The sequence below is a fragment of the Stenella coeruleoalba genome (genome assembly GCF_951394435.1).
Source record: "Stenella coeruleoalba genome assembly, chromosome: 13".
Classification (NCBI taxonomy): Eukaryota; Metazoa; Chordata; class Mammalia; order Artiodactyla; family Delphinidae; genus Stenella; species Stenella coeruleoalba.
Window position 1 is genome coordinate 28355166 of NC_137159.1, and position 16704 is coordinate 28371869.

General features: G+C 54.8%; 1 protein-coding gene across 7 annotated transcripts in view; it reads left to right on the forward strand.

Moving 5' to 3' along the window:
* SFXN5 (sideroflexin 5) overlaps positions 1-16704 on the forward strand; it is a 116860-nt gene that overhangs the window by 64795 nt on the left and 35361 nt on the right. For all 7 annotated transcript variants that reach the window (XR_013831163.1, XM_079941511.1, XM_079941516.1 and 4 more), the window contains one exon: positions 9047-9137. Coding sequence is in view for 6 of the 7 variants with exons in the window: in XM_079941511.1 (XP_079797637.1) it covers positions 9047-9137 (91 nt within the window). In the remaining variant the exon portion in view is untranslated. The remainder of the gene's footprint in view (positions 1-9046; positions 9138-16704) is intronic.

A 16704-nucleotide genomic window follows, 5' to 3' on the forward strand; every position in this document is an offset into this window, starting at 1 on the left:
TTTAAGGGACCGTGTAGAGGAGCTGGGAGGGGGAAGGCCCACGGGGAGAATCCCGAGTGGCCTTGGCTCCGACGAGCTTGAGTGGAGGGGATGACCGTCCTGCTGGGACATCCTCCTCCTGCAGGCCTGGGGCTGCGGGGACACGGCTTCCTCCCAGGGCTCCGGGCTCTCCGCTTCCGCGGTCCTGAGTCATTCCATCCCAACTGCTTCATAAGGCCAGAACCAGCCCAGATTGTGGGTTGGGGGTTCTGATGCCCAAGCTGCAGAGTTACTGGGGGCTGGGGGCCCTCCAGGGCTCTCAGAGCCACGGTCTTACCCGCAGGGACAGGGACTCATGCTGGGCTGTCATGGCCCCCAGAGGGTGTGCCTTGCTGGGGACACCCTCCTTCCCCTTCCCCACCTAGCTGCGGAGCCCTTCCAGGAGGTGTTTCCCCAACCATGCCAGCCCCAAGTCGTAGAAGCTTCTGTCCTTCTCATGCACTCGCTCAGTTACGCCCCATGTCCTGTCCACTCATTGTTCTACTGGATTTCAAGTTAACCAGGGACAGGCCCTGTGTCTTCTCCCCCACGGAGGAGGGTGGGGAGCATTGCTCCATAAATACTTGTTAATTAGGTTGCTGATCGATTGCTGGCCTCAGGAGGCCCCTCTGTGCTCCATCCGCCAGGGGCTGCGTCCCTCTGCCTGACGTCTGCGCACAGTAAGGGTCTAACTCCGGCAGATGGAGTGGAGTTTCTGACTTGGAAAATTTGCAGCTTGCTTGCTTTTCTTTTGTGTGGGTAAATCACAAAACCTCCAAAGAAAGAGGCTTTATTTTATTTTCCTTTCCCTTGTTCTCTGGAAGCCCAGGCCCTGCGGCCTCATTAACTGATCTCTGCTTCAGTTAGTGACAAATCCTCCCCCCAGGGTGAGCCTGTTAGGAGGAGATGACCTGCAAACAAGTGTCACGGCCCCAGTGGTTGGCCCAGTTCTGGTATTAATTAAAATGAGTCCCTACAAGCAGGTGGCGTGGATGGGGGCTGACAGGCCAAGGGCAGATCCCAGGGATTGAGGACCCGCTGGAGTAGAGGCCAGGCCCTGGGAGTCCAGCCTCCTCTCCGGACCCAGGAGAGCCCTTTCCCCTCTCAGAAGAGCCCCTGACCTTGGGCAGCAGCCCCAAGAGTCAGGGGTCCCCAGTGTGCATCCCTAAGTGCAGGCTCATGCTGGTGGCAGGACCACCGGCAGGGGGTTAGCAGCCTTTTGGTGAACCCTCTAAATAGATCTGGCAATGTCTGGTTTCTTGCTCGGGAATAAAAAAGAAATTTCGTCTTAAGTTATTTTTGAAATCTAGCAGTTTGCTGTCTTTTAACAAAGGAAGTTCTGTCAGCGCTTGCTGTGCTTTAGTTCGGGCTTTTGTGTTGAGCACTTCTGTGGTCAACCCCGCTGAGCCCTGACTACCAGAGGGAGACCCATTCTCTCCCTTCAGGGGTGCACCTGTGCCGGGCCCTTTGCAGGTGCTGGGGGGGGGGGTCGCACAGACTGGTGTGTCCTTCAAGATGCCGAGAGGGGAAGCTGAGGAAACTCTGTGGTGTCACCAGAATTATGATGCGGTGACTTGGGTGAGGGGGGACTCAGGGGAGCGCCCCCTAATTCACACAGGGCTGACTCTTAGAGGACAGACTGGGGAGAAGTGAAGGCAGGGTCCGGTGCTCCAGAAAGAGGGCACAGCACACAAAGAGGCATGCAGGAGAAGGAGAGCATGACAGGTTCCGGAAGCTGTCAGAAAGTGAGTGTGGCTGCCACACCAGGAGTGATGGCGACCGGGTGATGCGGAATCGGGAGGGGGCGGGGTAGTGGGGGCTGGTCATAAGTCATCACGGGTGCCTTGTCAGGTGTTAGGAGAGTCATGCCAGGAACCCCTGCCTGGGCTCAGGGACCCTGGGGTGTTGCAGGGGGTACAGGCAAAGAGGGCTGGGGGGAAAGTCGTGGGGGGGTGGCTGGCCCAGCAGATGGACCACCCTTGTGGACACGGGGTCCTGGATGAGAGTGGACTTGGGGCTGGAGAGGAAGGCTCAGGGCTAAAGTCCCACATGAACCGTCAGGAGCTGGATGGTGGAGCCAGAGTATGAGAGTCGCCTCCTCAGGTGCTTCACCTTCAGCCAGGTCCACGCTGGCCGAAGACTTGCCCTGTTGGAGAAATGCTGACCTCTATTCCTAAAGGGCTTGCACCCTGGAGGGTCCTTTCTGTATAGGATGCAGTGACTGTGTGTTACCCTAGACATCAGGGCACAAGGAGGTATCCCAGGGGATCCCTGGGCTGAAACCCTCCCCCTCCCAGCTCCCATTGCCTACTGGAGCTCCATGTCCCTGTGATAGTCAGGCTGGCAAGTAATCAGATTGGCTAACACTTGTGGAATGCCTACAATGTGCCAGGCACCGTTTAGATGTCCATCTCCTAAGGCATACCCTGAGCTACACCCTCAAGCACAGAGTGAGCCAGGTGCAGTCTTGCAGAAAGCCCAGGAACCAAGTACGAAGGTGGGTGGAAGTGCAACCCCTCGTTACTCTTAAAGGGCCCCTCAAAAATGTTCTCCCAGTCCCCACTGTTCTCAGGGTACCTGGGAGGGACTTGTTTACCGGAGTGCATGGTAACAGTTCCTCCAGCTGGAAGCCAAGAACACTGCTTGGCTTTTCCCACCTTCTCACGCCACAGGGGAGCAGGAAGAAAAATGTGTCCTTTGTCAGCAGAATAGTGTCTGATTAAGCCAGCTTTGTCACTGACTTCACCTCTGTGCCTCAGCGTCCTCATTGGTGTCCTCACCTGGTGTCTTCTGTGGTCCATGGTGTAGCTCATGGTGCCTCCGTGGTCCAGGGTGTAGCTCAGGGTGTCCTCCCTGATCCAGGGTGTAGCTCAGGCCCAGCTATTCTTCTCTGAGCCTGATGGAGGTAGGAGGTCAACAGCCTGAGAATCCAGACCAGACTGTAGTCTCACTACTTTCACTCTGTGGGGCTTCCAGGTTGGAGGGCCCATGGTATGGACCCTGTAACAGAATCTGAACTGTTCCAAAAGCCTGCAGATGGTGATGCTGGCAGTGGCAAGTCTGATGCAAATATCGGCTTCACATCTATAATGGGGAGGACAAGTTGTTGTCCTTCCTAGATGGAAGGGGTCTGATGTAATTGGCTTTCTAGCAGGTAGCCAGCAGGTTCCTATGGGGAATGGTTCAGGGGTCAGTGTTGGTCACTATTGCTAGCAGAGAAGCCACACAGCTGCAGCTGGAGCTGAGTGGTGTGTGAACCTGTGCATAACTCTGTCCTGGCTACCTTGGGCCTTTGCTCTTGAACCAGTTGCCAAGTGAGTCTGGTTGGGGTTTCAGGACGGTTGACCTCCCTAGAGGGTCAGGGTCCACTGGTTGTTACCAAGAGTTTATTCTACAACACACGCCCTCTGGTGGGCATTTTTGGTACCTCCCAGATTCCTTGACCTGCCCCAGCCCTTGCTCCACCAGGGCCCACAAAAATCCCTGACCACATAGTTATATTATCCACCACCCAAGAGTAGATCCTAAATTCTGACCTCATGCCATCCCTCCTTTCAGACATGCCCATTCCATTGCTCTCCAGGGCCCCTTGGACCCCCTTATGGCAGGTGCCAGTAGAGTCTGCAAAGCCAGCTGCAGACAGCCTGGTATTTCATGCTTCTGAAGCCTGCTGAGTCCCCCTCCCTTCTTACCTGGCTGCGTCCTACTCTCCCTTAGGACTCAGCTGGGCATCCCCTTTCTCAGAAGCCTTCACAGCCCTGGGGGCTGCCCCCTCAAGGCCCCTCCTCCTGGCAGAGTGGGTGAGCCGTACGCTCAGGTGACCTTAGACCTGTGCACGCAGCATCTAGCCCCAGAGAGCTGTGCCTGCTGAGGTGGACGGCAGCGGCTGCATAAGGCATCTCCTGCATGGCTCTTCTTTTTCTGCCTCAGAAATCCATCAATCACTTGATTTATCTAGAAACATTTATTAGGCACCTACTCATTTCACCAGGCACCAGAAATTCCGTGAGGAATAAGAGAGTGTACACGGTCCTTGGGCCCAGCCCTTAGAGCCTATTGGGAGAGATGGATATTTAGTAAAGAGTCCACAGGCAAAAATACTTCTGTGCAATTCTGTTTCTCATAATATACATGTGTTACTTTGATTCCCAACATTTTAAGAAGTAAATGAATATACTTAGGGACTGTAATGGGTACATGGAAAGAAGAGATCCAGGTTCTGTGAGAGGTTGCAAAAGGAGAGCCCCGAGTGAAGAGGAGGCCTCTTTGAGGGCTTGGTGTTCAAGCTGAAAAGTGAGGAAGCCAAGGGACAGCAGGGCTTGAGAGAGAGGGAGGGAGGGAAGGAGAGAGGGAACTGGCTTGTTGGAGAGGCAGGGCGGCGGCAAGGTGGCTGGAGCCTCGCAAGCACGGCCTGGAGGTCATGCAGGGCCCTGCGGGTCTTAAGTGCAGTGAAGCCACTGAAAGACGAATGCACGTTGGTGTCCAGTTTTGGAAGTCCACTCTGGCTGCTATAGATTATACAGGGGATTAGAGGGGTCAGGGGTGCGAGTAGGGGTCCCAGTTAGGAGGTGGGTAGCTGTCCAGGGAGAAGCGATGGGTGCTTAAGCCAAGTGGCAGGAGCAGAGAGAGAGAGAGAAGACACTGAGTAGCTCGAACAGGGAGCTCTGCCCTGTGGACTGGATGTGGGGTGGCAGAGACTCCTGTCCAGGTAGACTTCTAGGTTTCTGGCTTGAGGAGCTGAGCTGGGAGTGGGAGAGGCAGACCGGGTGTGGCTGAGGAGGAGAAAGATAACCTTCATTTGTGGTGTGTGCAGGTGGAGTGCCTGAAGTCCATCGAGACAGAGGCATCCCGCAGGGGACCAGATATGTGGGCTGGAGTGGAGGACACAGCCTGCGTGATGCAGGCATTGCCCCAATCCCATCTGAGGTCTCCTCTCAGGCCTTGCAGAAGCTAGGCTGGTGTCGGCCTGGAAGGACCTTCATACTCAAGGAGACAGTTATCAGCCATGTAGCACATGACACTGAAGGTCTTGTGACATGGAGCTCCCACCCCACCCCAGTTCTTGGTACTGGTCAGCACTTATCTCCACCAAAGCGGATGGCCAGGGAGCCAGTCCTCCCTCCTCTTCCTCTGACCTTCTCAGCTGCCCATGGCAAATTTACCCGCCTGGGAGCCAGAGCTTGGAAAGAGGTAGCCAGAGAAAGTCCACTGCTTCCTCCGGCCAAATCTGATGTCCCATGGATCCTGGGCTCTGGCTTCTCCCAGGACCCCCGTCTGCTGGCCACATGGGGAATTCTTATGAAAAATCTGCACCCCGTTTGAGTTCCTCTCCACCAAAATACAGCCCCTGTTTGGTTAATTTCTATTTTGTGGCTTATCTGGAAGCTGTTAAAACAGACCCCGGGGGACCCTCTGCAGTGATTGTTCCATATCTCATTATCTTTCCTGAACCCGATTGTTAGCTCAGATTTTTCTGATCGCTAGCTGCTGTTCGTGATGAGTTGTGTGCCATTAATGCCAGCTGGTTCCCTTAAACAGGACCCACCATGCCAGGGAAAGTGAGCTGGCATTCAGAGCCACCAGCCACTTGGCTTTTTAATTTTAATGGGCTCCACCAAATGTTCCAGGCCAAAGGGTCCCCAAGGAACCAGAACAGACAGGCTCCCAACCCAGTCAGCAGCCCACCCTGGTTCCTTCCCAGGCTGTGGCCATCCCAGCTGTTGGGACACTAAGGTCTGGATTGGGGGCCTCCCCTGTATTCATGCCTTCTTGCCACGAGGCGCATCCTTGATGAGTGGACGGCGTAACCTCAATGGCTCCTAGCGAGCTTGCAGCCACACATGTGCCTGGGCCTTCTCCCTACTTTGCTGGTCCCAGCCCCTTCCCACATGCTCAGGCATGTGGGCTGTGCACTAAGAAAAGTGTGTGTGCCTCACTAAATCTCACCTGTCCATGTTGGGAAGACCCTGGTGGCTTCAGGGAAGGGGAGGCCAGAAGAGACCTGGGACCCAAGAATTGTTTTTCTCTTCTTTCCTCCTCCCTAGCCTGGGCTCCCACCTAGAGTGGGGGAGACAGGCTGGGTCATCACTCTGGGCTGTGCCAATCCTAGCCGGTGGGAAGAACAGCCAGCCAAGGAGGGGAAGGCTTGAGGGCAGTGGGCATGTCTGAGTGTTTGCTACAACCAATGATCACTATTCCTTCCTGCCCTCCCACCACCCTCCAGCCTGGCCTGCCCTCAAGAGGCTGCCAGGGAAGGGTTCCAGCTCCCTGCTGGCTTCTCAGAGGACTCCTGCTTCCCATTCCTCCAGCACTTCCTGCATCCTTCCAAACAAATGTGGAGGGTTTTGAACCCAGACCTTCTATATTCTAGCTGCCGAGGGCAGAGGTGGCTCAAGACCCCTATCTTCTCTGCCTGGAGCTGCCTTCCAGGCCTCTGGGCCCCAGCCCCAGGCTGGTCTTTTCAGGGAGGCTTTTGCTTTGCAAACAGCCAGTTTTAAACGGCTTGTAGTAATTTTAAAAAATGGCCTGTCAGACATTCCTCATTGAGATGGAAGACAGTTGGAAAGTAAATAGCACAGTGGCTAAGAGCAAGGCTTTGGAATTAGCAGACCCTGGGTTTGAATCCTAGTTTCACCTGCCTTGTAATAGTGTCTGTCCTTGGGCAAATTACTTAACCTATCTGAACCTGTCTGAACTTCTCTGAATCTGTTAAAAGGGGCAACACGCCCTATCTAGAAGCCTGCTAGTGGGGATTTCATTAAGATGTTTCACACGGTGTGCCCCGCACTTGGCCTGGTATCTCCACATGCCCCTTTCCTTTTCCTCACGGCTAACGCCCGCCTGTGTGTCCTCTGGCCTCGCTCCACAATGGCACCTTGTAGGAACATATTCCCTGGTATTTTGGGGGGTTGGGGGAACCATTTCTGAGTCACAGAGGTAGTCACTTACTGCTGAGAGTGGGGAGACCTGGCCTTGGTGAGTTCCATCTGAGCAGCAGGGGCAGCCTGGAAGCAGGGCCACAGGGCCCAGGGTGGGCGGGCAGCACCCCCCAGCCTGCCCCCACCCCCTCCACTGAAGTGTGTCCAAGCTGCCGCACGTCTCTGTGCCTCCCTGCCTCCACTTGAGCAGGCAGAGAGGATACGAATTTGACTCTGACCACCAGCTTGAGGCTTCAAATGGAGGCCAGGCACCTGAGGGCCCAGGCCGGCTTTGCCTGGCAGCACTCTGGCTCTGCGGGGTCCTGGACTGCCCGGGGAATGGCGGGTTGGCACTTCTTATCTTCCCAGGCCTCACAGTTACGGCCTGGGCTGGGCCATTCGTGCCATGCCTGCCCTGATTTGACTGCTGCGGGCACCCTGCCGTCCTGGAGGCTTTCCCAAGGTTCTTCATCTTCCCCAACAACCCAGAAGGTTGAGGCCAGAGCCAGGGTGGCCTGCTGAACCACCAGGTGTGCCAGGCCGCGAGCAGGCTGTCCCCAGCCCCATCAGGCCCACAGTCCCACAGGGGAGGGCTGGCCCTGGCCTCAGTTTGGGGGAGCAGAGGCCTCTATACACCCATCTTCTGGTCTGGCCACAGACACCCTCTTCTGTCTCCCCGTGCCTGTGCGCATGCGGTTTCCCCACCGAAACGTCCTTCACCCCAGCCGAACTCCACCTTCCTCTCCTCCAAGAAGCCCCTCTTCCGGACTTTGCTGATCTCTCCATCCATTCACTTCTTTGTTGTTTGTTGCATTTATTCCTCAGCCACTGCTTTACTGAGCATGGACTCTGTGCCGTCCCCTGCCCTAACGGCCAGGCATACAAAGATGAAGAAGGCCCGGTCCCTCCCTCTCAGTCCAGCGGGGGCATTAGACGCACAAACAGGGTACTGAGTGCTGGAAAGGAGGGGCTGGTGATGTGCAAGGGAGGGACTTTCTGCCTGGGAGAGGTGACGTCATTCTTACATAGATTCATTAATTGAGACCTCTTACATGCCAAGCTCGTGCTAAGCACTGTACGTAATTCTTATAACAGCCCTGGGGTGCTGTAGATGTTACTGTCCCTTTTACAGATAAGGAAACTGAGGCAGAGAACGGTTAAGTGACTCCCAGTGTTAAAGGCACTGGGAGGTGGCGCTCGGAGCTGGGCCTTAAAGAACAGGCATAGACTGAGCAGGGGAAGGAAGGGGTTCGGGGCATAGAGACCAGCAAGGGCAAAGACCCTGAGGTGGGAAATGCACATAACGTTTCAGCTGACTGGACTCATGGAGAGGGAATGTGGGTGCTGGGGGAGCGGGGAAGGGAGGTTACGGAGGCCACAACTGCTGCAGGGAGGAGACTCACCTACTTGCACAGGCCGTGGGGAGGAGCTGTCATGGCGGACAGGATTGGACCTGTGTTCTAGGAAGACGAGGGTTGGCATGGGGGATGGACTGGAGTGGGAGTGCCCAAGGCAAAGGCGAGGGGGGCCCAGGTGTCCTGCGCTGGGTGAGGGGAGCTGCAGTCTGAGTGAAGACGGACAGAGAGCCCAGGATGTCTGATGCACTCCCATCCTGCTCTGGGTGGCTCTGCTTACCTCTCCAGTCACCTGTGAGTCCCCCTGTGCTGAGTCCTCCCTGTCTGGCCAGGCCCATGCCTGGGACACCAGGAATGTGGTAGTTAAGAAGCTGGGTGGGAATGAGGGGCATTCTACACTTCACTTATTTGCAGATTATAGATTCTTCTAACAGCAACCTCCCCACCATCCCTTTTCCTCTCCCCAGAGAGGCTATAGGTGTGCACGTGTGTGCGTGTGCACGTGTATGTGTGTGTGTAGCTGATGCTTTTCCTCTCCCTCTTTCTCATGGGCCGGTTAAGTGGGACGACTGGGCAGTGATGCTTTAAGGAGCCACACTGGGGCTCGGCAGCATGAGGTCATGCTGAGGATGTAGGGTCTGGAGTGCAGTTCCAAGGCAAGATGGTGCCCCTCGCTCTCTGCTCTTCCCCCAGCCTGCCCCTTCCTCCCATGGGCCGCTGCAGCACCACACACTCTTTCTGTTTTCTCTTTCTAAGGTGGGCCTTAATGTCCTGGTTCAGAAAGCCAACAAGTTCACCCCGGCCACCCGCCTTCTCGTCCAGAGATTTGTGCCGTTCCCCGCCGTAGGTAAGCCTTGCACAGTGAGGAGTGTCTGTGCGTGTGTGCACAGGCATGCATGTACCACCTGTGGGCGTGTGGGGCGGCCGGGCTCTGGGGGAGCTGGACGGCCCCTCCACACCTCTCCTGACACTGGGTGGGGGGTGTCTCCTGGCTGGGGCGACTGGAACAAAATGTGTGTAGGTAGAATAAAGGGTGACTGGGGTGCCACTGACCAACTCTGTGCCTGAGATTCTGTTTTTAGCACAGAGATTCTTAACCGGGGATCCCTAGACCCCCAAGGGGTCAGTAGATGGAATGTAGTAGATCTCGTGGACTTGGTTGGGGAAAATATTTATACTAACCTCTAACTGAAATTTAACATTTCCTTCCATTATGAATGTAGGCAGCAAATCACAATAATAAGCAGGACTTGTGTCTGTCACCAGTAGAAATCACAGATATTTTCATGTCACATTACAGTTGTTACAAAGATCTTAAAATATCATTTATGCTCAACACTAATTCAAAATTATATTTAATAGATCCACCAGTAGATCTTGTCTTTTAATTAGTTTAAAATCACATCTATTACTGTATCACAATTGAAAAAATATTTTGATAACTTATTTCAATATAATCCCTTTGTAATCCTACATATTTTGTTTTATGCACTTAGAGACATTATTTGGGGAGGGTCGCATAAGGCCTCACCAGCCTGCCACAGGGGTTCCTGACACACAGGAAGGTTTAAGCCTCCCGCTAGTCTGGTGCTCCAAGCCCTTGTGTGGTGGGCCCTTTACATTTCAGGGGTCTCCAATCATATTCAGGTAACTGTGCGTGCACGTGTGTGTGTGTGTGTGTGTGTGTTTGTAGGGGCTTTCGCCTGCTTTCAGCAGAGTCTTTGCTGGTCTTGGAGCCCTGAGCTTACAATAAGTGTCCCAGGCCTGGGCCCTGAGATCCTACAAAGCCCAGCCTGGCTCTTAAGAAGCCTACACCTTATTTGGAGAAAGGGCACAACAATGAAAATAATTTTTTTTTTTTTTTTGGTGGTACGCGGGCCTTTCACTGCTGTGGCCTCTCCTGTTGCGGAGCACAGGCTCTGGACACGCAGGCTCAGCGGCCACGGCTCACGGGCCCAGCCGCTCAGCGGCATGTGGGATCTTCCCAGGCTGGGGCATGAACCCATGTCCCCTGCATCGGCAGGCGGACTCTCAACCACTGCGCCACCAGGGAAGTGAAAATTTTTTTAAAAACTAAAAAGAAATACACAACACTGACACTGAAAGAAACACAAGGCTGACCACCATTAGTCATCAAAAGAGAAGGAGAAGCAAGTGCTTGAACCATGACACTGAGTTCCCCATCTCATGCCAGAAGACAAAGCTGGAGCAGGCCCAGGAGGGGCATGAGGTCCCATTACCTCCCTGGTACCAAGGCTCAGCCTGAAGAGCCAGGCATGAGACCCAAGCTCATGGTCCCAACCCTGTTCTTCATCTCCAGGGCTCAGCTTCCCCATCTATAAAATGGGGGCACCAGTACCTACCTTCCTACAGCCTTGAGCTGAGGATCAAATGAGACCACAGACCAGTTCCATTCCTAGGAAAGTGCTTTGAAGCACCTGAAAAGCCCCTGTGAGTAGGTGGGAGATCATTATTGAGCAGCCCCACCTCCTCGTGGGCCCAGAGGCTAATGAACTCCCAGGACCAACCACCTGGCTGATCCTCAGTCAACCCAGATAATTGCTATAGCAACTCCACACTTCTAATGAACTCAGCTATTTCTGGTGTGGGCCATTAATGGAATAACTCTTTAGATCTGACTTTGTTAAGGGGCCTAATTGAGTGAACACAGCTGCCGATCTTGCGTTCCTAGCCATCCTGAGCTGGAGGGTCAGATGCAGCCTGAGGAGGGGGCAGCTCTCAGCTGCACTGGACTGGATTTTGGTCTCAGCTGAGATGTAATCTGTCCTTGAACCAAATTCAGATAAGGACTCCACCAGGGTACCATTCCAGCCTTGCTTGGCCAGACGTCTTGCTGTGTGACCTTGAAAGTGGTCTTAACCTCTCTGGGGGCTCTCTCAGGAGGAGGGCCCCTGCTTTCAGGTTTGACCCATTCTGCCCCCCCCCCGCCCCCGCCACCTGAGACTTTCTGACCTGTCCCTCTTTGGGCTCCAGTCGATTCCTCTCCTGTTTTCTTGTCAGGGAGGAGCTGCAGCCCCTCACGCTGGTCCAGCCATTATGGAGGGTCTTGCAATCCTGCATATCCCTAGACAGTTGCTCAGGGTATACATGGTGTGGTTTGCAGCCCTGACTGTCCTTGCTCGCCAGGATCCTGAGAGCAGTAGGCCCTTTCTGGCTGCTTCCTCAGGCCCACTGCCCAAGTCCTGGCTGTGTGCCTGCCTGCCTTCCACCCACTGCCCCTGTCTCTCCTCCTCCACATGCGGGCTTCCATCTCTCTGGCCCCCAGTGTCCATCCCAGGCGCACCTGCAAATGGGCACTTGCCAACCCCCTGGCTGGACACCAACACAGTGGTGTACAGGGGGAACAGGCATGCACCTCACCCCCCAGGGGCTTAAAAGCCCCCTGGTCCTCTCAGGCCACTGACTAGTCCCTGCACTTGGCCTCTCTGCACCTTATCCCCCAGGGCCTCCAGCCGACAGAGCATCTGTTGGCCCAACAGCACACTGGCAGGGCCTAGGTCCCTCCAGGTGTCCACCTCTGCTTCCCATGGCAGGCGAGACCAGACTGCACCAGGCCACCATTAAGGCCACTGAGAAGCCTGCTCAGGACTTGCCTTACCTTGTAGAGGGTCCTTTGGCCCTCTGGCCCCCTGGCCTGATGGAGAGACAGGACTCACGGAGCCCTGAGTGCACACGGGGAGCAGGTTGATGCAAGTGCAAGTGATCAGATGAAGCCCTGGTAGTTGGGGGTGGGGGTGGGGGGGGTGGAGCAGAAGGGGGTCTTCAGTTCAGGGGAGAGCAGGTCCTGGAAGGGCCCGTGTGCCCTGTGCTCAGCGGCCACACCCCTCCGCCCTCTCCCCTGGGCGGGCTGGCGCTCAGGATCTGGGGAACAAGGAGGCTTCTGGGGTCAGCTACTTCTTCCCGCTGCTCTGTCCTGTCCTGCTCTAGCTTGAAGTCCGGGAGGTGCCCCGCTGCTGCCCAAGAGAGAGGCTCGAGACTTCTGGGCACAGGATGCCTGATTCCTGCACCTGATTCGGCCACTCCGCCCGCTCTCTGGCCTCAGACCAGACCCTGTTTCAGCCCTTTCCAACGGGGGCCTCTGTGAGAGTGGCTGCGGGCCTCCCGCGGGTTTGCAGAGCCCGGTGCGTCAGCAGCCCACGGCTCTCCGTGTCTCCTCCGGCAGGCCTCTCTTCCCCCTCAGTTCTCCTCATTCTCTCTCTGGGAGGACCCTCTGGCAGAGTGAGCCATCCCCGTTTTACAGAAGAACAGACAAATTCAGGCTTGCTGAAAGTTACCCTTAGCTGGCCAAAGCCCAGGCCTCCCAGGCTCAGGCCAGGGCTGCTTCAAGTTCACCTGGATACCTCCTTCACCCCTGCAGGGAGAAACTAGCTGAGGGATGTGGCCCAGGGGCAGCTGGGGCTCGGCACCCACCAGGAGCACTCCACCAGTCGGCCCCTGGCTTTTCAGCTGGGGCTGTGTGCACGTGTGTGCGACTGATGTGTGTGCATGCGTGTGTGCTGAGTACCTGGGAAGCCCCGAGGATGCTCACTGCAGCCAATTCTCTCCCTCAAGGTGGTTTCAGAGCCTTGCTGTGCCCTGGTCTAGAACAGCAATCATGTGGGAAATCTCAGTTTCTATTTATACGTGGAGATGTTAGGAAAGACGGTGAGCCCAGGAGCATGTGTGCTGGCATTGGAATTGATTGGGGACTGGTAATTAATCTGTTTAGACCTTAATTAATTCTTCAGTTCTTTCTTATTTGTGGACTGTCACGCTTAATTGTGTTCAGGAGTTCGAGCTCCGAGCAGGCCCTCCATTAATTGATGTGTGGTTGCTGTGAGGTGGAAGTTAATGGTTTGGGGAGCTGGGCAAACAGTGTAATTAAAGGTCAATCGAGGAGGCATTGGAAAAATACCCCTGCCCCCAGGTCCAGCCACCAGTCTCCATGAGCGGAGTCCATTCCAGGGGAGGCAAGCTCCACAAACAGCCTTCTCGGGAGGCCTTGAGGTGGGAGCTGGAGGAGTGGCAGGCAGGATGGAGCGGCAGGTCCCAGGTGCCATGATGGGGCACCAGGGAGAGGCACAGACTTATCTTGTGAGGCATGGGCAGGGCGGGGGCTATGAGCTGGAGCTGAGGGCACGGCTGGGTACCCAGGCCTGTCTGTGCATGTGGCGGTGAGGGCCGGACAGGAAGCTCTGAAGGTTGCCCCCAGGCTGCCTGGCTGGATCCACGGGCAGCAGAGGGCGAGCCATGTGTGTGCTAATAAAGAGCCCCATCTGGGCCTGAGCTCCCGGCGGGGGAGGCCTGAGCTTCAGCACCGCTGGCCAACTCCTTGCACAGGGAATAACCTTCCTTCATGGACCGGAAATGGCAGCCTCATCATCCCTTTGTGGGAAGTGACTTCACCCTGCGCTGTTGGCAGCAGTCCCTTACATTAAATGTCACAACTCACTTCATCGCCATGAAGGAGTCTCTGTGTCCAGAAGTGAGTCTGCTCCTTGGGGTGTCTGGGCAGTCTTTGGGAGAGGTCTTCTGCTCGTTCACACCAGTGTGCCCCATCTCCACGCTTTCCTTCATGCCCAGGCCATGGGTCTTCCTGGCATTGATTCCCCCTTCACTTCACCACTCTGCCCCTGGTGCTCAATCCACCCTGCTTTCTTCACCTGGGAGGTGGCCCCGGCAGTGTGCCTGAGCCTCAAGGGTCAGTCCCCAGGCCTCACCTCCTCCACCCTTCATCCCTGTGGTTGGAAGACAGCAGAGTGCACCTGTGTCCGCTGTGTCCTGGGCCTCGTGATTTATGCTCCTTCTGTCCAGGTCAGTGGTACTTAATGTGGCGTCCACAGCGCTTAGGCCATCCTGGAGGCCCTCAAGCCGCTTCCTGGACCTGGCCTGGCTCTTGCTCATAGCCCATCACACTATGGTCGTAGGGTCAACGTTGTGACCTCCCTCCTGCCCTCTCGCTGGGCCCCAGACCTTTGCACAAGGCCCCGCTTGACTGGAGTGCCCGCTCTTCCCCACTACCTCAGTTCCACACTCTGCCTTCTCTTGGCTGCCAGGCCTTCGTTTCTCACTTCAGACATCACCTCCTCCAGGAAGCCCTCCCTGGTAGCCCCAACCAGGGTTAGACCACAGCACCCTGTGTGCCTATGTCTATCCTGGAACTACCCATTTTGTCTCCAAGTCTCCCTCCCTCATCAGATTCTGAACTCCCCAAGACAGGGACTAGACCTCATTCATCACCAACCCCCAACCCCCCTCTGTGCTTGCCACCCAATGTTCAGTGTGGGTTTGTTCAGTGAACAAATGAATGCTTTAGTAGAAATGGTTTGAAATTGGGCGTCCCGTAGTAAAACCCTACCCTGATGGCACTGGTGACCACATTCTGTGACTGCTTGGACATTTATTCTGGTATTTTTTTTAAATTGTTCTTTGAATGTTCTGTTTTCTTATACAAATTTTCACTATCACTGTCATTCACTCAGTCAGCAGGCCTAGGGTGGATGACCAGGTCATCCTGGGCACATTCTTCGGCCTTTCTGGGTTGGATCTGGAAGGGTAGGCTGGACTGGGTGCCAGAATCAGGGGCAGCCCGAGAACTGGCCTGGGGCCCCGGTGTGTGTCAGGCTCCAGGTGGACAGGGCCAGTGGGACCAAGTCAACCAGAGGGAAGTCTCCAGGGGTGTGTCCTAGGGCTCTGCCTTCAGTCTCGTCCCCTTCAGTTATTTTACAGCTGCCTTGGTCAGAGGAGGCCTATGGGTCAGACTCAAGGAACAGGGGTAGCAACCTGGCAGTGATTATGAATTCACAGGCAAGTGTACCAGGATCCAAAAAGATCTCACAAGGTTTGATGTAAGGCTTGCTGTTCAAAAAACGCGGCTGCAAAAGCATAGAGGTGCTGAGACCTGATTTGACCAGAGTACTTAGGATAACGATCCAGAGATTGTGTGGGCTGTATGCTCGGAATAGGTCTGCCGTGTGGTGTGTGGCTCTGAGGCGCCCTCTGACCTCAGCTGCATTATTAGAGATAGAGTGGCCAGAACAAAGGAGTCTGTTTAGTTCTGGATCCCACACATCCAGACTAGCACTGATACGTGGAGCCAAACAAGAGTAGCAGGATCTTCTGAAAGACTGACCGTCTGTGAATGGAATGAGCTGCCTGACCCCTGGGTTAGGGAAGTTTCTGAGTAGTAGCCTGGTCCAAAAGTCTGAGAGGGGCACTTACGTGCGAGCAACTCACCTGTTCTGGGCAGCTTGCCCAGGACCTGGCATACACGTAGTAGGTCCTCAGAGAATGCTTACTGAATGAATGGCCTTCCAATTCAGATATCTTATACTTCCTGAAATACAGAAGGCAGAGAAGTCCAGAGTCGGAGGAGGTGGAGAAGCACGAGGCAGGGGAGGAGGGCTGATAAATGTGGAAGGAGCAGGCCTGGTTGGGGTGGGCCAGGCCTGCTGGGGAAGGAGGAGGGGAAAGGGCATGTTGGGGCCTTGAATACCCACTGAGAGTTGGAGCTTCAGCTTATGATTAATGGGGGACCATTGAAGAATCTCCAGCTAGGGAGTAGCTGTGATAAAAGGGTGCTTTGCAGAAGATGAATGTGTTAGCAGGAATCTTTTATTCGGAGATCCCTCACTTCAGAGTCAGCCTATACCTACATCTACAGGCTGATTTTTTTCAATCCAGAAATTCCCAGTCCTGAGTTTGTGACACTTCAGTATAGGTTGTGAAACTCCCCCCAAATTCTCAAGCTATTTGAAAGAAAGTCTGTGCCCTATAGCACTGCCTCTCAGGCAGAATGGTGGAGAACATCATGAAATCACGGAAATATTAAGGTGTACATCCCCATCTGATAACCATCACGTCCCTAAAGGCAGAGGGGCTATATAGTCTGGTGCGATTCGAGTGTGTGTGTGTTTGTGTGTGTGTGTGTGTCTGTAAGGTGATGATGTACATACATGTCAGCTTGTAAATACATAGACCGTGTCTGGCAGGGACATGAGAATCTGGCTAGAGTGGTTGCCTCAGGGAAGGGGAGTGAAACTAAATTGGAAGGAGACTTTTTTTTAAAATAAATTTATTTATTTAATTTATTTATTTTTGGCTGCATTGGGTCTTCGTTGCTGCGCATGGGCTTTCTCTAGTTGCAGTGAGCGGGGCTACTCTTTGTTGCAGTGCGTGGACTTCTCATTGCTGTGGCTTCTTTTGTTGCAAAGCACGGGCTCCAGGCGCGTAGGCTTCGGTAGTTGTGGCTTGTGGGCTCTAGAGCGCAGGCTCAGTAGTTGTGGTGCATGGGCTTAGTTGCTCTGCGGCATGTGGGATCTTCCTGGACCAGGGCTCGAACCAGTTTCCCCTGCATTGGCAGGCGGATTCTTAACCCCTGCGCCACCAGGGAAGCCCAATCCTAACCTTACTTT